At 41.3% G+C, this 24,291-nt stretch overlaps 1 protein-coding gene across 3 annotated transcripts; it reads right to left on the bottom strand.

Annotated features, from left to right (window-relative positions):
- Positions 1–24,074, bottom strand: GTF2H1 (general transcription factor IIH subunit 1). Of its 3 annotated transcripts, none has more exons than XM_064657492.1 (15): positions 23,941–24,074; positions 19,942–20,110; positions 17,936–18,128; positions 15,354–15,516; positions 13,585–13,678; positions 12,980–13,129; positions 11,882–11,961; positions 10,432–10,562; positions 9,179–9,266; positions 7,766–7,854; positions 6,729–6,846; positions 5,809–5,899; positions 4,247–4,362; positions 3,302–3,394; positions 1–2,720 (listed from the first exon to the last, which is right to left on the bottom strand). In XM_064657492.1, the coding sequence occupies exons 2-15, from the start codon at positions 20,093–20,095 to the stop codon at positions 2,634–2,636; spliced, it is 1,647 nt and encodes a 548-aa protein (XP_064513562.1). In that variant the 5' UTR covers positions 20,096–20,110; positions 23,941–24,074; the 3' UTR covers positions 1–2,633. The 3 variants fall into 3 exon arrangements, 2 of the variants coding, with proteins under 2 accessions (XP_064513562.1, XP_064513563.1); XM_064657493.1 differs by lacking the exon at positions 23,941–24,074 and adding an exon at positions 23,000–23,546; XR_010431193.1 differs by lacking the exon at positions 1–2,720 and adding an exon at positions 5,596–5,710.
- Between the last annotated feature and the right edge of the window lie 217 nt (positions 24,075–24,291).

The following is a 24,291-nucleotide window of genomic DNA, read 5'->3' as shown; positions in this document are numbered from 1 at the left end:
TTCACTTTAGAATTCAGTAGGGTTTATTCTACAAATCTTAGATCAATGCCAATGATACAAGTTTTATGAATTCTCATTAAAAATACAAGTCAGTATAAAGATTCCAATAGTAATATAATGCATGATGATTCAGTTTCAAAACTCAAGGAATTAATCTGTGTTTTGGACCATGCTACAGAAAAGGGGAACATAACGTAGAAAGAATATTTAGTTTACCTCCCTTTACTTGAGGAGGGGCCTGTGCCTTATTGCCACAATACCTGAAAAAGCAATATGAAGTGCATAGCAGCCTTGCCTGTACAGTCTCTAGGCAAAACTGTTGTATCATAGTCCTCTTCCCCCCTAGTTCTGTTCATTAAGGTACATTTTGATAGCCTGATATCACTACAGTAACTTAAAGCTATTGCAACACCATCCCCGAAATGGTTATAAACGACAGTCCTCAAATGTTCTTGTGATGCACTGAAACTTTTCCACCATGCTAACCATTTTGCCCAGCCTTTCCAGGAACACTAAATACTGACTCCAATTAAAGGTGAATTAGTTCCATGTTCAAAACTGTCCCATACATTTTTTAGTGAAGTCTCAGTGCAGTCTAATACTTAAATGCGTTGTTCATAGCTTCAGGCACAGTTAGAATTTAAATCAGACATTTTAGGTTTTCTTGACCCTAGCCCTCTGATATGATGAAAGGTGTGTTAGCTTTCACAAAACAGCTGAAATTTGGCCACAGAATTCCTAGATCAAATGCTTTGGATCGGGGGAGAACAAACTACCCTTTCTTTCTGGAGCTGCCTGCACCTAAGAGGATTTGGCTTAATAAAGCCGTACCCCTAAGCCTAAATTTTAGAGAAATAGTTTAGTTATCATGAGAGGTAACTCTTGATAAGATGTGCACCTCAACCCCCAAATGTTGTACGTACATCTGTTTGTTCCTAGTGACATTTCCACCCTGTCAAGAACAAGGGGCACCTCATGTTGAGTCCAGTCATTTCTTGTAGCAGAACCACATCAACAGCACAGAGCAGGGATCATGCATCAATCTGCAAAGGCAGACAGGGAACTAGGCTGAACAATATGCACACATTTCCAAACAGAACTTTGGTGCAGACAGTGGCATTTAACTGAAACTCAGCTTTTACCAAAATATTATAGCATAATACAAAAATCTGAAAGCAAAAAAGGGTAAAAAGAAGCTGCTGACTTCCACACACCAGTGAAAGAAAAAACCCCTCTTGCATAAATGGAGCAGCAGCACAGAACAAGCACCAACTTGGCTACACCAATACATCTTCTGTAGGAATTTGCAAGAATTATCCACCCAACATCGTACTATCATATTTTAGCATCATACCAAAACATAGCCATTAAGCCATCATGCAGGCTAATGGGAATTTCTTCTGCTGTACTGAACACTGCTGTGCTTGCTTTGAATACATATTGTCGCTCTGATTTGTCTTTGTAGTAGATGCATTTTTAACAGTCACGTTTAGTCTTAAGTAAAAAAGTTCAGTAGCCCATACTGGGCTTTAGTACAGTCAAGGTGACAAAAAAAATACAAGGATGGCATTAAACTGCATATATTCTAGAAAAGGGGGTTACTTTGCATTTAAGTCACATTTAATACAAGACAAGTTGGTCTGAAACTGTGAACTGATCCTATTTGGAACAAAGTATGGCACAGATTCCCAACATCTATGGACATTGTGATAACACATTTTTCTCTTTGCAATGATTATCAATTCGCCAAAAACAGTATAATAGTCAAAAGGGAAGAATGAAGGAAAACAGATTTAGGAGAAGAAATAAAAAAATGCCTAAGAATTGAAAATAAATGACTTCTTTTGTAAGAAACTTTATTTAATGTCATTTTTAAAAATGCATTCTCTCCTCAGAACAAATGCCACCATTTAAAAAAAAAAGGATTGCAGTAGCACACACTTGCACTCAAAGGAAAACATGCAAAACTGATGGCTGAAAAAATTCTGCATAAAAATCCAAGACTTCAGGCAAAAGTTTGCCCCCATGTACCTTTAGGGACCCCAGACCATGAACAACTTTCAGTGCAATGCCTCTTGCTTCCAATTGGTGGGGAAACATATGGCAGGAGCTTGTCTTCTGACAGCTATACTCTCCCAGATGTTTAAAGCAAAAACAGTCTCAGCTATGTTTTAAGATACCATTGTTAAACTGTTGCAGAAAGTACAAACAATTCAATAAAATGTCAGAATCCAGTGAAGAAAAACTTTTGAGATCTACCCTGTGCCATACACTTCTTAAAAAAAATTAGACAGTAAAACAAATTTTATTAATACACCCTCTTTAAATTTTTTATTTCTGAAAGCAGCTCTTTATGCAAATCAAAAGCAGTTCCTGAGTAACTGCAGTAAACAGTGTCTTTTAAATATTTTTGCGCCTCAGCTCTTCTGTTTTGGTTCTTCCTTGTTTTTCTCCCTAGTTTTCAAGTTTTTTTTCAGTTCTTTTTCAAAAATGTGCAAGTTCAGTTAGCATCGTTTCCAGAAGTCCACAGCTTGCAGGTCTTCCTGCAAGAACTCTAAGTTGATCTGGACATACCTAGGCTGTACTCCTACCCTATTGCAGGCTTTGCTCTCAGACCTGTACAGCGTGCGCCTTCACGTCTTCTTCAGCATGCGCCGGGACTGCCACGTGTGGAACTTGTTGTAGGCCGTCTGCAGCATCTCCTCTATATGGCCTACCAACTGAAACATTTAAGAGGGAGAGAAATTGTCCTAGCTACTGGAAAAACAGATCCCCTCCCCTTCCTTTGCTAATCAGTTGGATTCTTCTTTTATTCACTACAAGTAACCTCACTAAAATCAGAGGTGCGTCAGAGAAAGGCTCTATTGCGAAGTATCCACAGAGGGAGCAGTGCAGAGAGCTGCTAAGCTGGTAAGGTCACAGGGAAGTGCCACCTGATTATGCTGTCTGTTCCACTATTTAGTCTGCAACCACTTCATGTCTGACATGGTGGGAGACAGTCTGAAGTTGCTCAAGTTCTACTTCATGGTGGAAGTGGAAAATGAAACATGACTTCCCCTTTCTGTTGTCTCACTTGAGTAATTTCACCTTATAGTTCTTGACACTTGCTGGCATCACTCAGCAAGTTAGATGGGGAGAGACAACATGCTTAACTGTGTACCTAATTTCCCTCTGCCCCTTTCCTAGTTAACAAAAAACTCAGAATGCCCTAGAATAGAAAATAACAAAGCTACCATCCTTAATAGTTAAGATTGAAATTATTAGTATGCACCCACATAATTAAACAGTACTTTCCCCTTACATTTGTGCTTAAATACTGTCTCCGAATCTTTTCTTGGAATGGGCAGAGCTTTGTAACCTGAAATCTTTCCAAGTTGCTCCTCATTTTCACAACCTGAGAAAGACAGAAACCAGTATTATAATACAGAAGTATTGTAACAACACATAAGTTTCATTTCCTTTAACAAATTGTTCTCCAACAGAACACCTTGTAACTAATTTAGGGGGCTAATTCAGGTATGAGTAATTTAAGAAATCTATTTTTGAGGCAAGTGCAGTGTGGCACTCTGATCGTTACTACTCCATCAGTTAACACTAAATATAGATAAAGCTATTCATAAAAACATCTTTTTTTGCTTCAAGTAAAGACTGTAGCATGGATTTTCAGGCCACGTTTTGCAGCAGACATACAAAAATACCTGAATGCAAATTTTTATCTTTGTTTTCCATGTGAGGTCAAAAGAAAGAATACATATACACCTGGCTGTAGACAGACATCTCTTCTTGTCTGCACCTTAGTTCTGAAAAGCAGTGTGTGTTCTGAAGGTATGACAGTGATTTTTGCAATGGATAGAAGAATAAGGAAAACTTGCTTGTAACTGTCACTACAAAGGTTATTTCTTGGCGTTGGGGGAGAGAGGCTTTTGTTTCTGTGTTTTAAACTGGAATGAGAACGCTGGAGCTGCAACAGAGCTGACCAATCTGCTTGAAACTGGCTTACAGCAACTGCTCCAAAGGCAGCTAACAGGGAGGCAGGAACAAGGGTGATTTTAACTAAACAGCATCAGCAGAATTACTGAAAAACTTAATGTTTTGCATTGTTTTGTGACCTTCAGTTTTAGGGATGAGTAAAAGCTGCACTGATTTAAGGCACATGTATTAATTCTATATTTCAATAATGACAGTCATTCTAAACCATGATCTGGCCACATCCTAACCAGGGCCACGCTAGGAAGCTCCGCCTTACCTTTTCTTCTAGGAATGGCGTGTTAACAGGGAAGCAGGACCAGAAGTGTCGTAGCAGTTCCCCTACTGCCACGTACAAGTGTTTTAGTTCAGACTGAATGTCATTTGGCACCATCTCTGCAACAGGAAAAAGGTTTTGTCACATCACTCAAACTATCTTATGAAAAGTGAGAATTAAGGCTAATGAAGGAGGTCAGCAATGTATGTTCCCACTAGAATCACAGAAAGGTTGGCCAGCAGGGAACACCGAGGTGCCTCATCCCTCAGCAGCTCTTAGATCAGGACTACTGGCAGTTATTAGATCAGGTTCAGCTGCTATTTATGGCTCTATACTTGGAAGCTTGTGTGCTACACAGGGAGATCCATGCCAGGCAAAGAATGGACACCAAACCTTAACCCAGGATTAGAAGTAGTATATTTGTATTGTTCTAACAGTGTGGCAGTACTGCTTCCAGGACCAGCACCTTGTGCTCACAGCACTGTGCTAAGTACTGTGTGGTGCATACAGCAAAGTTTTCCCCGTCTTACATTGGCAATGAGAATATGGCCACAGTGTGTTGAAAATGAAAAATCCAGACAGGAAAAAGGAACTGTATCCCAGGTACTCTTAAAGAAGAAAGGGCGACAGGGTTCAAGAACAAGGAAGGAACCACAACCATGAAGACCCAAACAAAAAGCACAAGCCATCACTGAGGATGAGGAGGAGCACACTGAACTGAACAGTGAAGAGCAAACTCTAGGATGAGGTTGTTTAAAAAAAAAAAAAAAAAGTGGTGGTCAGGCTCAAAGTGAAGTGTAGCACCCAGAATGTCAACTGGGATGGGCAGAAAGCCTCACCACTGCTTGCTGATTCCTTTTCTTTCACTACCATAAAGAACTCATACTTGCTTTTTCAGCTGTCCGATTTAGTTTCTGTTGCTTTTCAGAGCAAGTAACACAAGATAAACTGGAAAACTATTATAAATCTTGAGAACAGAGTTTCATCTGCTGTCAGACTACAGAGACAGGAACTCAAACTGCAGGAATGTGACAACAGGGAAAGGGGTGCTTGCGTGGAGGTGTGAGAAGGAGAGGTTATCTGATTTGCCCTTGCAGTCTTCAAGTTGCCTTTTTTCACACCAAGGTGTGGATCTTAAAATCCGGTTGCAAAAAACCTAGTTTCAGACAATGATCTAGACCTTGCTTCCTTAGAGCTTTCAGAGTATGCCTGCATTTTCTACAGTCCAGAAAAAAAAAATATCAGAAAAGAAATGCTGAACAAGTAAAACCCAGTATCTGTAAGAGGACTTAGTATCTATCAAATGCATCCTTCATTACTTGCTCTGTAAAATTTTCCTCTTGCTCACTTGCCTCAGCACTGGTGTAGCCAGTACCACCCTCGTGGTGTTGGCTGGGTTGTTGCTTTCCTTTTTTTGTTGTAACCCGGTACTACTCCAGCTACACATTTCCATAATTTCCTTTATCACTGTAACACATTCCAAGAGAGAGATGAAACAGCAAGCCAGCTACTGCTGTGCAATGCAATAAGATACTATTAAAGTATTAGACATCCTAAATCCTTACGGTTTATGGCTTGCTGTGTTCCACCCTGCATAAGTGCTCCTCCAGGTGACAGGACTGCAATAGTGCTGGCAGCATCACCACTTGAAAGAACCTGAAGGGAGAGGGAACAAATATTTCAGCTCATGTTTTCCAAAAAAATCTTTTTAAACTAAGTTCTATTTGAACCCCAATGGCAAAGATTGGTTGAACAGATACAGTGGAAGCTCAGGCAAACAGTCAGCTCTTCTCCAGAATTAGTCACAGTGCCTTTAAGTGCTATACTCATTTGCAGTGAAAGCTCTCCAATTAATTATGAAAAAAACCAAACCCTTTCTTTACCTAGGACTGGAACAGGCTGTGCAGCTACTTTGACAGAGAGTTACTGTACAGAAGGGTGACACATTCACAGTTGTGGCTGCTTTACTAATGGAGGAAGTTCAGACACTGGCTGAGGAGATTGGCCACGGGGCTGTGCTGCCCTCCAGGTGCCAGGACACAGCTTCTGTGCAGCCCATGGTGAGATCAATAGCCTACCAAGTGCATTTAGGAGCAAGCGACCAGTTCACTTACAAACCTGCTCACTATAACCTTCTAAGACTATAACACCCTAAACTTCAGAGGGTGGGATCAATACACTGGCCTGTGCATGACTGTCCTGCTTTACTACCTCATACCTTTGTCATTTCCTCAAAAGAAAGCAGGAACAGTAGAATATAACTGAGCATCAGCAATGACTCAGTTTCCTACTGCGTAGATCTTAAACATGATAGCTCAAAAGGTATTGCCTAAAGCTGTGAACTAAATCAGGTAACAAAAAACTACTGGAGATAATTTAAGTTTACCCTGAAAAATTAGAATTCCAGTACACGTGAGACACAAACCTATACAGAAAGCAAGATGCCAACATCAACAGGGAAATTTTTTTTTGTATTCTTCCATACCTGAGTTAGTTTAGGTACATATGCTTCCATTTCTTGTCTAATACTATTAAAAGAATTAATTATATCCTGACTGGTTGCATATTGCTGTGATTGAATTGGAGTTGGACCATGATAATACCTGTGTGGTGAGAAAAGGAAAAAGTGCATTAATAAGAGTGTTGGTAAAGCAAGAGACCAAACTCAGTTCTTCTAATGTTTCTAATTTTAGATACTTTGTAACTGTTGTCAGTAAATAAGGTTTAGATAGTACTGTCAAAGTACAATACATTGCCATGTGGAAAGAGGTTGGGTTAGAGATGGTATGGCAGCAAAATAAGAGCTTCCATTGTTGAATCTGCGATCATCATTTTGCTAATGAAAATCTACCTGTGCCACCTAATTCTGGGAATATCTTAAAAGTGCAGCAATTCATATCACTTACAACTGACACTGAGCTAAATGAAGTTAGGTGCACATTTGGAAGTGTTCTCTTTCCTGTAGTATCACTCCTTTTCTGAAGTTACATCTTGGTTCTCAGACTCTTGTTTAGGAAACAAGAGGACTACTACTAGAAAAATCCAAGACCAGTGAGCAGTCCAAACTATCCCGATTGCACTTTTTTGCCCGGGAGCGGAATTTCCCTGGAATCGTATATATTTTCACATGTAACACATACATTTTTCCATGGAAAGCTGTAGCAAAGTGCTGAACTGTGAATGGAGGTCTGTTAGACTTCCAACAAAATTACATGTCAAAGGCATTCAGGGAGGCTTACAGAGACTCAACACTCTGAAAAGCAAGATGGAATTGAGCAGAAGGGTGGGACTACATGATCTCAGGAGGCCCCTTCCAACCCCAACCACTTTGTGAAATGAAAATACAAATTTAAAAGGGAATTTCTTGGAAACTGGTTTATGCAAGAGCTCATATTAGGTTTCTAAATTTAGCCTAAACACGCTTAAGGGTGGTAGAGACTAAATCAGCTGGTTGTGTGCAGGCTGTGATGAGAGACCTGCTAGACTAACCATGCCGAAATAACTGTGCATATTTTAACTCACCTATCAGACTTCTTTAAGTTTAGTGCAATAGTTTTAACGCCATTATTCTTTGATAAATCTTCATATTCAATGGCCTCCTGCAGTTTCACCTAAAACAAGCCAAAAAATTATACACATTACAAATGAAGACAGAATTCCATACATCTACTGCTTTCTTCCAGTTCACTGAGTTTGAGCAGAAGGGTTACTAAAATCTTAAAGAAAACCAGAGTGTGGAATGACTCATGTCTACCATCCAGAGAGAACCCAATATTGTTTAGATTGTGCCATTTGGATGTCTTGGCACTACTGCTTTTCTGCAGATTCTGGCCAAAACTTGTCAGTCCCTGCCACTTCCAAAAACTGTTCTGCTATATAGATAATTACTTCTGATATTTATGTCCATCTAACTCCAGATTAGCAGAAATAGTAATGATTTAACAGCTGTTGTACAAGAGCGTCAGACTAAAACCACAGCAATTACCAAAGCTACCCAGTGACAGCAGGGCAGAGCATTAATGGTGAGAGGTAACTGCACAGCAATATCGGACTTTGTACAGTGAGAAAACAGCTTTTGAAATCTCCTGCTACTCTTTCATTCCTCTTTTCATCACGTTTATTCTAGTTCTGGTATATCATTTTTGTGCTCAGTAAAAACTGCAGCTTTTGGGGAAAGGCAAAGCGGTTGACTATCCCAACATTTACAACATACTGTATTCTACAACAGTTTCTCACAATATAGCAAAGTTTGGAGTCCTTTTGGCATTTTCTGTTTAGGTTGTCAACTCCAGGGAGTGTTCATTTCAATTTTGTAGCAATTACAGTACTCTCTTCCACTTTGTGAGCTGCTATAGTTAGTCTAAGCCAGGCTGTTGCCCTGTATTTCAGTACACCAGGCATCAACTACACTTTCAGTTCAACTTCACTTCAGCTTCTGACTTTAGGATGAAGCCTGCCATGTTCCAGTTTAATCATCTACAAACAACATGCCTGACAGGTTAATATTGATGCTTGAATACCAATATCCCTTTCTGATGGATGTTCTCTAGAAGTTTTAAGGCATTTGGGGCCGAAAATAAAAAGGGAACAGGCCAAAAATAGAATTGCAGCAAATAGAAATAACTAGATTTCTGGGTCCAATCAGAACCATATTGGAATTTTTTACTTCCACTGGGCACTACTGAAGAGATTAACAGAGCAATACTTCAAGGTGTAATTTATTTGTGTTTACTAACAGCGGTACAAGCCTCTGTTAGGTACAGAGGTACTAGCAGAGGTACAGGCTGTCAGGTTCTTACTCTATATACTTCTAAACAGAGCTAAAGAGGTTTCACTTCAGATGTGTCATAAAACAAGTAAGGAACTTTCAGCAATCTTTTGAGACACAGAGTTTCCAGTTCCATTCAATCAGAATTGCATTAGCTGACTTTATACCTTTTTCAGTGGTGGCTGAAAGAAATCTGAATCCCTGGAGTTTCCATCCGTACTGCTGGTCTCACTGTAATGGTCATTTTGTGCTTCTCTTAAAATAGAGAAACAGCATTAAGAAGAATTCACCTCACAGGAAACTTAAGATACAAGCTAGAGACAAAGTAAATACATCTGTTTCAAAAACTTTATATACACGTTCACATACTGTATGTCAACTTTTTCCCCTTATATCTTCGTTTCTAGCAGTTGATGTAGATAGAAGGAACCAATTCCTCAAATTAACGCTGATTGTCACAAGGGAAATTCAACAGCAGGGGAAAGTGCTTCTCCCTCTCTTCAGAAATAGTAGCATGCCAGCAGTGCATGTGGGACACAGCAAAATCATGGCTAGATTAGTAACACTTTGTATACGCTCTTATGCAACCAGGTATTAGCAGAGCTCTGGGAGTCCTGAGAAACTACTGTTCCAGGAGGATAGCTATCCTTTTGTCCCTTTCTGAACTGAGAAATAGAAACACACACTGCTCAGAAGAGATTGTTTAAGGCCCAGTGTTTGGTTTGTGCAAGACAGAAAAACAACATGAGGGAGCCCAGCTACCAGAAGGAAGCATTAACTAAGATGTCTCACAGTTAAGGTCTGTAGGATTTGGGTAGAGCAGTAATGCCTTGCCAGTTGCCCATAAACCAGTTGCAGAGCAGATCACATCAAACCCATCTTGTACGTCTGTTAAGAAGTTTCATTTGCGAAGTTCACTGTAAACATATGTAACCACCTAACACATGTTTTTGGTTGGGGCAGGGTACTGCACCAGAGGAATCTTTCATCAGATCCACCTGTGCCACACTGTTCTTTTGCTTCCTCATTTACTTACGTCCCTGCACCCCACCACAGGAAGCCTCAGTAGACCCGCTGCTGGCAGGCAATAGGAACTCCCTGCACCAGCCCTCACCTGCACACAGTGAACAGAAAACTAATTCTGTTCACCAGGGCTAGAGATCTAAGGGGGAAACATTATTTGCTTTCTAATCTGCTTTATATGCTAACATGGCTAACAATAACATTTGTCACTTCAAACAGCTCTGAAAAACTTCTGTAAAGTAAAATGGAACCTAAAGGTATTTTCGTCTCTAGATAGAAATAATTAATTCATAAATATTAAAAGAGAAAGTTGGATGAGTTGTGGAAGACATAATTTTGTTTTGGAAATTCCTTAAACTTTGTTACAAAAAAGCTTTTACACAACCCTGAAACTTACTGTTTCCTGAGGCCAGCTGCAAGGACCATGGCACTATGATGATTAAAGCGTTTTATGATGGCAGCATTGCTGCTTTCTCTAGCAGACTTTGAGGCATTTGATGTAGAGGCCACAGAAGCAACACCATAGCCCTACAAAGAGAACAACATTAATTACCTTCTGCCCCCAGAGAAGGACAATTCTGTCTTCCCTTGAGTCAGGAAGTCTGCGTGCCACCTCCTCTGCACTCCACTCAGTGATACTGCATCAGCATCTGAAGCATCATTTTCCTACCTTTGCCCCACCATCCCCTTATGTACTTGGAAAAATCTCCAGTGACTGTTTTGTTCTCTTAGTGCTTGGCAATTTAGAGGTGTCAGAGAGAAAAAATGAAAAAGATAAACAGATCATTTTATAAGACTGTGACCTGTTATAAGTAAAAACAGAACTAGCTTAAAAAAAAATTAAGGATCACCTGTACAAAACACAGGCAAGGAAGAGCTAGCAATTGTTTTACTGACCTCTTTTCAACATCTAGTGGGACAGCAGCAGCCCATAGGCTAAATGACATCTGTCAGGAGGATGTAATACCACCAGGAATTCAGGAAACCTCAAGCCTTACTGTTGGCAGAGTTCCTCAGTTACCAGGTGGCTGAAGGCAACTCACTTTACCCCATGGGCAGTTTCATGCTTGCAGTTAACCTGCCTCAAAAGCAAACCAGGGCAGTTTGCAGAGCACTTCAAACACACCTATCCTAAACTCATGGTTTCAGACTGTTAGCTTTGGACAAGTCTCACACAAAAGAAAAGAAAAAAAACCCAAACAACCAAAAAACTACTGCAGTGACATTATTAATTACAACTTGAAGTTTCAGTTAAATCAGCTGCAGAAAAGCAGATCTTTAAGTTATTTCACATCATGGTACACCATTGATATAAATTGTTTTAACTTGTACTTGGAGGCAGGTAATAGTTCAAGTTAAATCATGTTTTTATCAAAAAAAAGTATTTAGGGCTAAACTAAGAAAACTGTATAAAGTGTCCTTAACATTAGGCCAAAACTAATAGCAATGTTCAAAGTGAGAACAAATCAAAGACTTTTTCCTTTTTTGTGCTACTCTTCTGTACATTGTCACATCTTCTAAAAGGTAGGAAAAAACCAAAGAGTACACTTTAGATGAAAAAGCTAAGTAGAAGAGTAATTCTCCATTTGCACCCTGCACACCAAGCCAGACATGAGGCACACAAGTTCCTGGGCACAGTGTCCATTTCTTTACACACATACAACAGCAGGGATGTTGAGTACCCAACCAGTGCAATGGCCTAATAAGTGACTTGGTTTAGAATTAGCATTTGTAGATATTTTAAAAGAAGGACCCATTTACTCCTTAAATGAAACTAAGGAGGGGGCATGGTTTTCTTTGGAGCTTTTGTTTGTTTTATGTTTTTTCCCCCAACTACTTATACTTACTTCATCTAAGGATTTATCTTCCAAAGCTGTTAAATCTATCAGGGGGTTTTTCACTCCTTGAGACACCATTGCTTTTAACCCTGTGTGAAACAAAGAAAAAAAGGCATCTAAACAAATAGAAATAATTGTGGGATTACTGTATTATATTTAATATTTAAAAGGAAAAGACAAAGGTTCTGCAGAAGCCCAAGTAACACTGAGACTAAAACTTTAAACCCTTTTCAAAGTTCTTTTAAAATAAGGAATAGTTGTGGGAAGTTACTGTAAAAGATCCTCCTACTAATTAGCCCAGTTTTCACCAACTTCTACACATTACTGAAGACTGTTTGATTAAAAAAAATAAATTGATATGCAGTTACTGGGAAGCCTCAATTGTGTTTCTTCTAATTTTGGCACTGTTTCTCTGCCCTGCCTAGGTAAAATGACAGTTTATATCTGGTGACAGGTGAAAGGTTTTGCATTCCTAATAGAATGGTTTCATTAGCCAGAATACATACTAAGGAACGGTGTTAAGTGATCCCTACTCTCCACATTTCTGTGTCATCCCAAATCTATCTCAAAAGGTCAGTAAAAACTCAAGTCAGATATTATTTTAGGATTTCACATTAAAAAGACTGACAGAGAACAGGGATGGCAACTCCTCTGGACAATCTGGACAAATATAGATCTTGTTTACTAAATCCCCATCTATAACAAAAAGCTGTACCTGTCGTAAATTGTGCACATACCACAAAACAAAGCCTATGTACACAAAATTATTCCATAGTAACTGATGCTACAGCATAATCAATCTACTAGGATGGCAAATTATGGAATTTACCACTGACTTTACTATTGTATAAGTTGTAATACAGCTTATTTCTAGTGCTGCCACTTTCCAAAGGGTAATTTGTTTCAAGAAATGCACTTACTATGAAACATGCTCAGAATAGCAAAGCTGTAGCTAACTTGCAATGGCTTTCACTTTCCAGTTCACCAAACGGGATGTCTATGAACACAAGGAAACTGTTGACCTCAGCATTGGTAGGTTTACTAGATACACCTCTCCAGTGCTGTGCTCCATGAGGGTAGCAGCTACTGCAGAAACAAACAGCTCACCTTTTTCATCCAGTTTGGCACATTCTGCAAAGAGGTCTTTTGAGCCTGTATTGAGCCTGTCCCGATGAAAATAATGAGACTGAAAAAATCGTGTCCAGAATTCCCTCTCAGTCATGTTGTGTGGAACATTTTCTGCGTATTTCATTTTTACTGTGAACAAAACCAAGAACAATTACAAACTGTTCCACAAAAGTTTATACACCATTTTATGTTAACATTTCCTTGCTGGCTTGCTTGCTCTCTTGGTAATGCTGCCTCTATTCATGCCCATTAAATGGAAGGGACTGCAGTAGTTAGGCATGAGCAACAGGTACTCCTTTATGCCCTGCAATGCTTGCTGATGCTTTGAAAAGAAATGCTCATAACAGTGGCCTGAACACTCCTGAATTGCCCCCACACAAGAAGTCTGATTTGCCAGAGTACCAGTCATTTTCAGAAACATATGAATATGCTTCTTCCCATCCCTCTAACAAGGCAGGAAAAATCATCCAGAAGACTGAAAATATGGTCCCTTATACTTTCAGGTGCAGACTAACATTTAGTCTTTCCCTAATAAGACAGTAAAAACCCAATTCTTAAATGCATGTGTTTGGTATAGTTCTTACCTGCAGGGTATGTTCGAAATATGGACTCAATAATATCTGAAGTCAAATTGTACCTCAGACCATTGCAGCCATCTGTCTGAGGCCGTACATCAGCCTAAGAAAAAACAGAGGGAAAAAAAAACCCAGTCATGTTTGGATGCCTTCTGTAACTGGAAAAGGAAAAAAAGCTGACATCTTGCAAACAAGCTCTGCTGCAGAGAAAATAATCTTCTTCCTCCAATAATCCATAATGTATTTGATCATAATAGGTATTTTAGAATGAGAAATGAAAGAGCATGCATTTATTACTTTATTATACTTGCCACTTAAAGGAAAATTCAACAAGTAGACTGCAGGCTTTAGAAAGCAAAGAGAACTCCACTGGTCAAAAGAAGGTGTGCTTAATTTAACATATCTTCGTTCTAAAGTAAAAATAGGTATCTTTACTGTATATGCCTCATCTGTTATTGTTCACTCAACAATTCAGTGAATAGTCAGCAACAATAATGATGTGACAAAAAAGGATATATGGCTCTTACACCTTATTTCCTTATATATTACAAGCATTTTAGTGTAGCTGATAAATAACACTGAATTTAAAAATGCAGAGTTAGCGTTAGTCAGAACTTTCAACTTAGATCTCAATGATCTCTTTAGGAAGCTCTGGAGCAAGCAAGTGCTCCATCCAATTATGAGTAACAGGAAAAGTACATGATTGCACATGCTGCCACCTTTTCCTCCTTTTCCTGTGCACCTAAAGTCCCTCTTCTTCCTAGGGAAACACTCGTTCTGAGCAGAGCCAGATAGTTACTTTAACTTGAACTAGGACACACAAATATCTTAAGTTTTCTTCTTCGCAAATGCAGAGAACATAAAAACAACCAGTTATTTTAAGAAAGATTCAGTTTTGAAGGTTTGGTGGTTTTTTTTTTGGTTGTGATTTTTTTTTTTAATTGATGTTAAGGCGTAAAAATAACGGGAGACAGGAAATCAGAGCAATCAAATTCGTTTGGTAACTGATTCAGGTATTTCCAGGGGGAGAAACACAAATGTTTGTACAGCAGCTGAAGTGTAAAACAACTCCTACCTCCTCTTTCCCTCTTAAACCCATTGTGTGCATTACAAAGGTGGAAGTGGGATTCCAGCTAAAGATTCACATCAATGAATTGTGTTGCAGAAGTAGAAACATGTCTCTGAGTGAGGAATCTGAAGTTGTACGTAGATTACTTTTAAACTGCACTGGGATTACTGAAGCATGGCTTCTACAAATGGGTAAAATAACTGATGGTTAGGGAAAGAGGAGAGAAAATGAGCTTTCAGATATACAAGTTGTTCTTCAAGTAGCTGAAAGCATGTACCAGTTTAAAAAATTGGGGAGGGAATAAAACCCTCGGGCAGAAATGTTCATTTATGCATGTCAATGCTGCTACAGATACACTTTCTAATTTATTGAGCTAATACACTGTAATCTAGTGACTCTATATGAAACAATACTCCTGTTTCATGGAAGGCAGAGCAGCAGCACAAACAACATCTGCCTACAGGCAATTTAAAGGTCAAACTGGGCATCTTAAACTGACAAAATTTTGAGGTTGCAGATTTGCATAAAACTTTTACTTTTTTTTTTTTTCTCCTTTACACTTGCAATAGCCTATTATGCAGAGAGATGTTAGGCTGTGGAACCCGGAAAGAACAACAGTGAGGTGTATGGGAATAAAGTACATAAGCAGAACCCTCACTTTCCCAAATTTGTTTGCTCTAAAATCCTTTAAGTTAGAGGTTCAACGTACCAGGAATGCTGCAGAGATGCCCACATCCTGCTTACTAGGTGCTGCAGAATTATCCCCTGCATTCAGGCTTAAACGGTTGGCCCAGAATTCTTCAGCACTGATTACTTGGCTCACAACAAGGTCTTTATAGAGCTGAAACAAAACAGGATCTTCTTGCAGCATTCTGGTAAAAGAATGTATTGAATAGAATTGAAACGCTGCAGAATAAACCACTGCTATTTCCACAACTAACATGAGTCCACAAAAGGAACAGAAACCAACTTCTCTTTCAAAACGTTGTGCATTTCTTAACAAGACTCTGTAAACAACCAACCTCAATAGCAGCACTTGTCTCAAAAGACCTATGAAAGGACTAAAAAAATGTTTAAGGAATAGCACTGAATGTTAGAAAACAGTAATGCCTAAGAAAAAGTTAACATGAGATTAACGTCTTGTCCTAAATATCGTGATGCTCTTGTGTCTTTGCACATCCAGGACTGAGTCTCCTGAACTGTAAAAGCACAAGGAATTTTCTTGATCTTCCATAAGAAAAGTATGATGGATGGAAAAAAAGAGATTTCAGCACTGTCCAATTCTTGGTTTAAGATCTTAAAATTCAGTAGTTACATATCTCTGTTTAAGTGCAAGAGTATAGATTACAAAATATGCATGGAATAAGATACCTTGAAACACACATTAATCTGAGTTGTTTGTTCATTTATGTTTCTGAGGTGACAGCAGGATCTTCATCACTGAACTATCACATGCAGCACAAGTGCTACAGACACAGTCAGTGTCACTACTTCCACCAGGGTGCAATGTTTACAAAAGTTATCATCCAAATATCAAGTATCACCCTTGCTACCCAAAATGCAAAGACTGTATATGCATTAGAATCTTCAGTAAAATCACATTTAAGCAGCTTTGCATACAGCTGTGTACCTTATATGAAACCCACTGGGCTATTTTTAGGGAATCAGCCAATAACCTCACCAATCTTTAACATGTACCTCAGGGTCTTGATCAATTGCAAATAACAAAAAAAAAATCAGAAATCTTATGAATACATAGTACATGGTCTATGGAAGAATATGGATAAAGTGCTATCTGGACAGAATGAAAGTCTGTAGCTGCTGCAAGGATGAAGTAGGACGAGGTGGAAGTGAAAGCTTTGTGGCAGCACATCCCTATTATGTTTTAACCACTAAGGTTTCTCCAGTTTTTTCTTGTTGGTACAGATATGGATTAGTGGCAATTCTTACAAATTAGTGCAGCACAAAGCAGTCTGTTATTCTAATTATTTCATTACAGCTTGGAATTTTGGTACATACCCAACTCCCACATATCAACAAATGAAGGCAGTGCTGCAGAGACTCTAGATGCAGTATCCTTCCAGGTTGAAACTTTTTTGCCTTATCTGTTGCAAATTAAGCTAATAAAGCCCCATCACTAGACTTGGATTTCTAATCCTCAAGAGAACACACTATGGCTGAGTATGTGCAGAGCTTCTGGCTTTTCAGTAACTAGAAAAGCTCCTGATGCCTCATGGTGTGATGCCGTAAAACTCCATTTAAGGATGCAAGGATTCAGGGCTCAGACTGCCCATGTTCTAAATACCAATACTGTTAGAAATGAGGCACGTAGCATAAAGAAACGAGTATGGGAATAGTGCCAAAGCAGGCTGCTCTGCTGCAGACCCTAGTGGTTGCTGCAGTACTGGAACCAGTTAATCCTGGATGTGTCACGGCTCCAGCACTAGGGCTCTGGTCCTTCTGCTGGGAATTCTCCCTTTAAAGATCCAATCTGCCCCATGAGGCAATGCTCCCATGTTTTGAAAAATCTAGCTTTAACTTATCTAAGTTCAAAGCTAGAACAGTCTTTGGAAATGGAAGCTTGTAGATACAGGATTCACAGCAGACACTAGAATGAGGTGAAACTCATTTGAGGAGTTCAGAGAAGGGAGCTCTATGGCCACAAGGACTGGTTTAACACAAACAGTTTAAAGGAACGGAAATGTATCTTAGCCCTTTTGGGAAAAGGACGTAGATCCTCAACATCATCTCAAAACATTTTTTAGAATAAACATCCTGTATGCCAAATTACATTCTGCATCTCAAGTGAGAGACGTGAAAATACTTAACAATTTAGAAGTGTATAAAACATCAGAAAAGAAGATTTGAGGGGGAACAGCCTATACAGGGAGGAAAAAAAAAAATCACAAAGCTCCAGAAAACTTCTGGAAAAGGAAAAAAAAAAATCTTTCAAGCAGCTTTTCTAACTGATACATATATATTTAAGAGGACTAAAAGAGAGAGACTGCAAGTTGGGTGCTCTCATAGCCATGTGAAAGAAAGAAAAAAAGCAGATTGGCTGCATTTACACCTCAAGAACGTGTCACTAAGAATACAAGTATAGTCTCAACATGTGACAGTTACGCAAGTCCAAGGAACTACCTCTAAATTTAAAGCAGAGATTTTTACTAGGGAAACAAATGCTGTATCACTCATGATGTTGAAACAACAACTGTTAACAGAAATACATGATAGTTAGCTAACAATTAGAAGAAAAAAAATCCAACAAAGTTTAGGTTCCTTTCCCTTTACCTGTTCTTCTCCTCAAGTTCTTTATTAGCTTTCCTTTTGAACTTAGGCAACAGTTGTTGAAGAAGATCCTTTACTGCATCTCGCTCCTTCACTGCTGTGCTTTCATTGGAGAAGTGGAAGTTGGTCGTGTCCCCTGCATGCAATACCAGCTGAAGCTGAATTTTTGCTTTACCTTCTGGACTGATTTTCTGGCCTAGATTGCAGAGAGACAGACAGTAAGCTTATACAAGAAACTGTCTTCCCTAGAGTATTTGCTTATAAGCAGTTATCCTCATCATCCAATTAAATACCATTATCCCGCATGTGAATTCCAGCCATGAAAGTGGAACAGTCAGTCTTCCCCCTGAATTACTTTGAACCCTGCATCTTGTTCACGGTAAAACACAAGACACAGACACCAGCAGCCTGTTGCTCAGTGGGCTTCAATTCCTGCCCAGGAGTCCTGATTCATCTTTGCATTCCCCACAACCTCCATTAGGAAACTGCCACAAATGCAACTGTCGTCACCTGGACACCTCGACCTGGAGCCAATCCAGACTGCTGCTGAAAGATGACAACCTCATTCCCCCTTTCCACTTCTTCCTGCTGCCTTTCTTGTATGGCTGTGTTTGTGTAGCAAGCTGAACCAAGGAACTGATACACTGAAAAGTACCCCCTTTTGTTTTTCCAGCTGGACCAGCTCCCACAGAAGGACAGTGGTAGGAAAGCAGAGACAGGGTGAGTAGCAGCATGCCTGGATCCCAGTTTCCAGAGGTGAGGTAAGTGCAGTTAGCCACTAGTATTTCCCAAGCTGATCACCAATGCCTCCAAGGTACTACTACACCCTCATGACTCATAAGAAAAACCTAATTCCTGCTTCCATCCTCATAACCAGAGGGAGCAGAGGCTGGGACAGCTATGCTTATAGACTCTTACGCTATACTGACTTCAGTGTAGCTCTGCAAATGGCACTAACCTAACTTTTAATATTATCCCTTTCTCCAGTGCAAGTGGGAGACAGGAACCAGATGTCAACACTAAATCATCTTCTCTATTACAAATTTACAAATACGTTCCACCTTTTTTTTTATTTTAGATGACAAAAAGAGCATCTTTCATCTAAGTTAAAAATACTTCAGTGCCTATACATGTAAGTATTTAAAATATAAGCTGCTTAAGTGTAAGTTAATAGCTAAATAAAACCTTTGCAAAGTTGATTATTATAGGTGAACAGGGTTTTTAAACTCCTTATTACATTCATATTTAAGAAAATAGCATCTTAGTTCTGATTCATCACACATTTTTGATCATGTTGCAGTACTCTGATGTGACTTTAAACAGCAATAATCACTAAACCACCAAGGGACGCACACAACTTACTTTTTATTCCTTCTTTGGCATTACAGCACATGAAATATGAGAACTAATTGGAGCCAAAAAGGCAGCATGCTATAGACATTTACTGTTTAGTTTTGACTTGCAAGTACTCTGCTATTGCAACAGCAAATGCTTATTCAGAATGTTACTAGCTAGGCCAAACTACAGAAGCTGACACTTCTGAAGCTATGGTCTGCTGGATGAAAATAAAACTGAGAGTTCATTTTATATGAAAATTGAAACAGCTTTAGATGCTGAGTTTAACAGATGACATGCCAGATACTTTCTGTGTTAAGACTCTGAAAATCCTTTACGCTTCCTCAACCCTCCTCCCACCCTTCCCTCCACAAGCATATGGCATAGATTATTTTTCTGTTCAATTTATTGCAGAAGTCTATCAAAAGTTAATATTAAATGGAGTATAAGTTAAACATCTGAAGACTACAGAAGTTCTGCAGTAGCATCCTTAGACTGGTGATACTTCACCACAGTCCTGATCTCTGCTGCTTCACAGAGTAGCCCGGTCAAAGCTACTCTGCAACCTTCCTCACCTATATCTAGTGCCATACGGCATATGAGCTTTGGGTTATCTTTAAATATTTGTCAAAATCCTACTTACTGAAGCTGGAACAGGAGAAGTGTTGACTTACATTTTATGTCTGCATACATATGGCTGACTGTGAAGCGGTCTTTGCCTTCAGGTGCCCATGCTATCCGTTCAGCCATGAGGTACAGAGCTCCATCCTGCTTCTTCTGACGTACCTTCTTTACAATCAGTAACACTTCTTCAGATGATGTTGCCATTGTGGCTGCAATGAGCTATTAAAAACATATAGTTGAGCTGATTATTTATAATTATTTTTACTGTAAGTCTTTCACTACTCCTATGCATGTTGAAGTATTACAGTCCACATTTACTTGTTCATGCATTCAAATTTTGGAAACGTTTCAGATAAACATGCTTCCCTCTGTCAGTACAATCAGCAAATTTATTCAAACAAAATACTCCCAGCTAACTAAATAATGTATGCAATTATATGCCGATACTGCTTTTGCTCCAATAAAAGGCCCATGAATCTTACATTTAAACTGATAACTCAGTTTTCCTGGTTTAATGTTCCTTTACTGGTTTTTCAAGTTCAGAAGAATATTGAAGCTAAGCAAATTCATAAATTCCAAATCTCTTCTGGTATTGGCAGCAATTCCTTTCTTCAATGGGAATGGCAGATGCTAAGTCATTTCAGAACATGGAAAGATAAAGGGATGTGAAAAATCATGGATTTTCAGGTCGCTGTGCTAAAGACCAGGCAGCCCAGTGACACTGCTGTTCTTATTGTGGTGGGTTTTGCCCAAGGCTTGGACAATGTTTTGCACATTTGATTGCAGCTGGCTAGTTTCCTATCCCTCTCCCCCAAAGTCTGAGGGACTAATGTTATAAATACTACAGCACAATGATAATTTTTCATAAGCCTTTTGATACTTGCTGTGTTGTTCTCTCCAGCAGTCACTATCATTGCTCTCTCCAGGTTCAACCTACAGCCTTAAATTTCTCAGGAGATTAAGGACACTGCAAGTATAACTGTACTCTGTCAACATACTGTTGTACACCTATCAAAAACTTACATCTTTGGTAAGTTTGCTGAAAATGTTTCCTATGTCCAATTGCTGTATTTTGTGTATCACATACTTTACTACTGATATGCAAAGTAGTATTTGCCAATGCTGATATGCATGTTTCATGTGTTTTAGAATACCTGTAGTATTTGCTGGGGCCCACACCAAACCTGAGATTGCAACCTGCATCAGCTATCACACTACTAGTAGATATCACAAAATGATAATTCTAAGCATTTGAGTTCACATGCTTCTAATTGTCTTTAAAAAAAATGCCAGCAGCAAGCTGGGATATTTTACTCTGACAATCTGGACAGTAGCATTCTCTTCAGCAGAAGTCTTACAAGCCGACATCCCAATGATTTATGTAAAATACTGAATGGAAAGACTTCATGGCAAAAGGGCTCTGCACTTAAGCTTTACTCCTTCACCATTCCAGCCATCCAAAGCTTTGCCAAAGGGTTCAGTGATGCTGAGCTCATTGTGGGGTTTCACATCAGCACCACTGCAGCAGTCACTAGAACGCGCTGTGCCACATTCAGAGCAGCCCTGCTAATACTTCTTCCTCAAAGAAAACTGCATGGCATGATTTCAGGAGTGTTCCGTAGCATTATCCATTACAGTCTCCCCAGCAGCATTATTCCCTTTCAGTGCTATTCACACAACCCTTTTGTGTAGTTTCCTGTTGCAGGTCTGCAGTCTCTGATCTGCATCTTATCCTTACTGGAAAAGGATAGCTGGCCACAGACTCTAAGAGACTGGACACCTCAACATACGCAAGACTAGGGATTTTGACATTTTTCTCCCTTTGTTACTTTACAGTCCCTTAAAGGTCATTATTATCCAATGCAGTGGAGCCAAAGCCACAGAATGCAAAAGGAATTAAACCTGCACTGAACAGCAAGCAATAGGAAAGCGTTTCCATAGTCAGGCTCATTCTGATGCCAGTTGCTTTGCTTTCCTACCATGCCATTTCACCCACCTACAACCAGTCTTTCAACTACAGAAGCAAAGGATCAGCAGCTACCAACTTCTCCTTTACAGCCATTCTAGCACAGTACCCCACAGTGTGCAATCTGTGAGCACACAATTATCCCACAACTGGCTCATTCCACCTTCTCGGAGGGTGAGCACGCTGGCTCACTGCTGTTCTTTCTATCTTTGCTGTGCTTTCTTTTTCCTGCAGTCATTTACAGTGGAAGTGGGATGATACAACTCCTGAGCACAGCAAGCATTACCCAAAATGGAGAAAACCCCAAGCTGTCTTATGAACAGTACATCAGAAAGAACAAAAAAACCCCTATTAATAAGCAGGATTTAGGAAGGTTACCGTCTGTCACTAATGAAAACAAAATGGCTTCTTGTAACAAGAAGTACTAAATTCTAAAATAGAGATCTTGCATGAGAATGGTCTCCTACAGGGAAGGCTACGTCCTCGCTAAGCACACACAGTGCACAACTCATTTTCCTTTTTTTTTTTTTGGACATATAAGGCTTACTATGCAGCAGGGTGAGAGCCATCAATGCTCTACTTGTGCCTGCCCAAATCTCATAACCTCTACATTTATCAACTCAGGTTTCCAGGAATTAGGACTGCGGATGATGACACTGCTGCTCAGAGGGGCAAGGACTGCAACATGCGTGCAGAGAAATGCTGTTATTTAACAGCTTGAAGTGATAATTTTAATCTGCTGCAGCATTACAGACAGACCTTTCTCTGGTTCAAGTACCTTCCAGAATAGAGAGGTCAGACAGGTTATTTTAAATTCTTCAGCAGCAGACCTTTTCAACTGATGGTCAATAGTTCTAAAAGCACTTGGATCAATCAGCAGCCCTAACCCATGAGGTGTGGCTCATCATCAAGCCTGTCTTGAGGACATTAGTTGCAGTTGCAGTTTACAATTGGCAAAGTGTATCAGGAAGCTTAGTGTTGGCACAGACTGAAAAAAAAGGTTCTGTTTGCTTACCCACCTATAAGCCTTCCCCTCTTAGCTCTGTGGGAGCAAACACAGCTCCTAGAAAAACTGTCAAATTCCAATAGCTATCCTTTCTCTATCAGAGTGACTCTTCCTAACCACTTTAACAACTAGGTACCTCTCATCTCTGTTCGTTACAACACCTGTTCTGAACGCTCTCCATTACCAGCATTTCACTGCAGTCTCTTCTCATGTGGTTTTGCCGAGTTCTGAGCAGAGATAAAGGAAATGTTTACACATTTTAATAACCCTGACTTGGTCAGGGTGGGCATGGGCTGACAGGTGAGCTCTGGCAGATCTGATGCAGACCTTGCTGCTGGGTTTCTGCTCCCCATAGGGAACCGCAGAATCATGGAATATCTGCGCCAATGGCACAGTCTGACACAGGCAGGGATGGATGAATGCAGCCGGGCCCGGGGACAGCCCAGCGGGGCCGAGAGCAGCTCAGCAGCACCCGAGGGGCAGCAGGGCCCTGTCAGCGGGACACAGCCCAGCTGGACAGGGGATGTCAGCAGTGCCGCTTGTCCCGGTCATGGCGGGGGGAACCGCGGTCGTGAGCCCGCCTAAGGGTCAGGCCGGCCTTACCCGACCCGCATCCCCACGCTCCGGGTGGGATGTCAGCCCGAGACGAGGGACCCGGGCACCCGCATGGCCCCGCTGGGGGCTGTCTGGCCCCGGTGCCCCGGCAACCGGCCAGGGCACCTCTCTGTGCGCCGCCCGCCCCCGGGGCCAAGTCCCGGGGCAAAGCCCGGTGCCCGCGGTGCCGCCGCCGCGGCGCTGCCACCTCCCTGCCGCCCCCCGGCCCCGGGGAGCGCACACCGGCCGCGCCGCCGCCCCGCTCGTCCCTCCCCTCACGGCAGCCGCGGCCCCGCCACACGCTCGCCGGGCACGGACGAAGCGCGGGAGGCCAAAGGCCGCCGCGGCACCACCGCGGTGCGGCCCCGCCGCCCCCGGGGACGGACTCGGAGGAGCCGGGGTGGCGCGGCCGGGAGGCGGATCGGGCACCGCCTTCCCCCCCGGCCGCCGCGTTCCCCTTCTTCCCGCGGCGGCGGCTCTTACCGTGCGGGCGGTGCCGGGGCTGCTCCGGGCGGCAGCGGCGCTACGGGGGTCGGGCCGCGGCCGCCGCCGGGGCCATGGGGCGGGCGGGGCGGGCACGTGACCGGAACGGGCCGCGGGGCGCCGGGGGCGGGGCCTGCACCACGTGACACGGGAGCGGCGCCGTCACCGCATGGGCCCGACGGTCACGTGGGGCGCGCGCCCCTCCCGGCCCCCCGCCCCGGTCACGTGGCAGCCGCTCCCCCCGTCGCCATGGCGGCGGCGGGCGGAGGGGGCAGTGACGAGGCGGCAAAAGGGGCACCGCCGCCATCCCCCCTCCTCTTCCCCGCCGCGCCCGCGCCCGGCCCATCCCCC

The sequence above is a fragment of the Pseudopipra pipra genome, chromosome 6, assembly GCF_036250125.1.
Source record: "Pseudopipra pipra isolate bDixPip1 chromosome 6, bDixPip1.hap1, whole genome shotgun sequence".
Lineage (NCBI taxonomy): Eukaryota > Metazoa > Chordata > Aves > Passeriformes > Pipridae > Pseudopipra > Pseudopipra pipra.
Note: the sequence above shows the minus strand (reverse complement) of the source record. Positions and strands in the feature narration are given on the sequence as shown.

Excerpts from the sequence above, each read along its gene's own strand:
- GTF2H1 (XM_064657492.1), bottom strand. The coding sequence starts at position 20,095 with ATGGCAACATCATCTGAAGAAGTGTTACTGATTGTAAAGAAGGTACGT. Across the intron at positions 13,130-13,584 it reads ATTTCGAACATACCCTGCAG|TAAAAATGAAATACGCAGAA; the intron begins GTAAGAACTATA and ends TTTTGTTCACAG. Across the intron at positions 5,900-6,728 it reads ATGTACCTAAACTAACTCAG|GTTCTTTCAAGTGGTGATGC; the intron begins GTATGGAAGAAT and ends CTCTCCCTTCAG.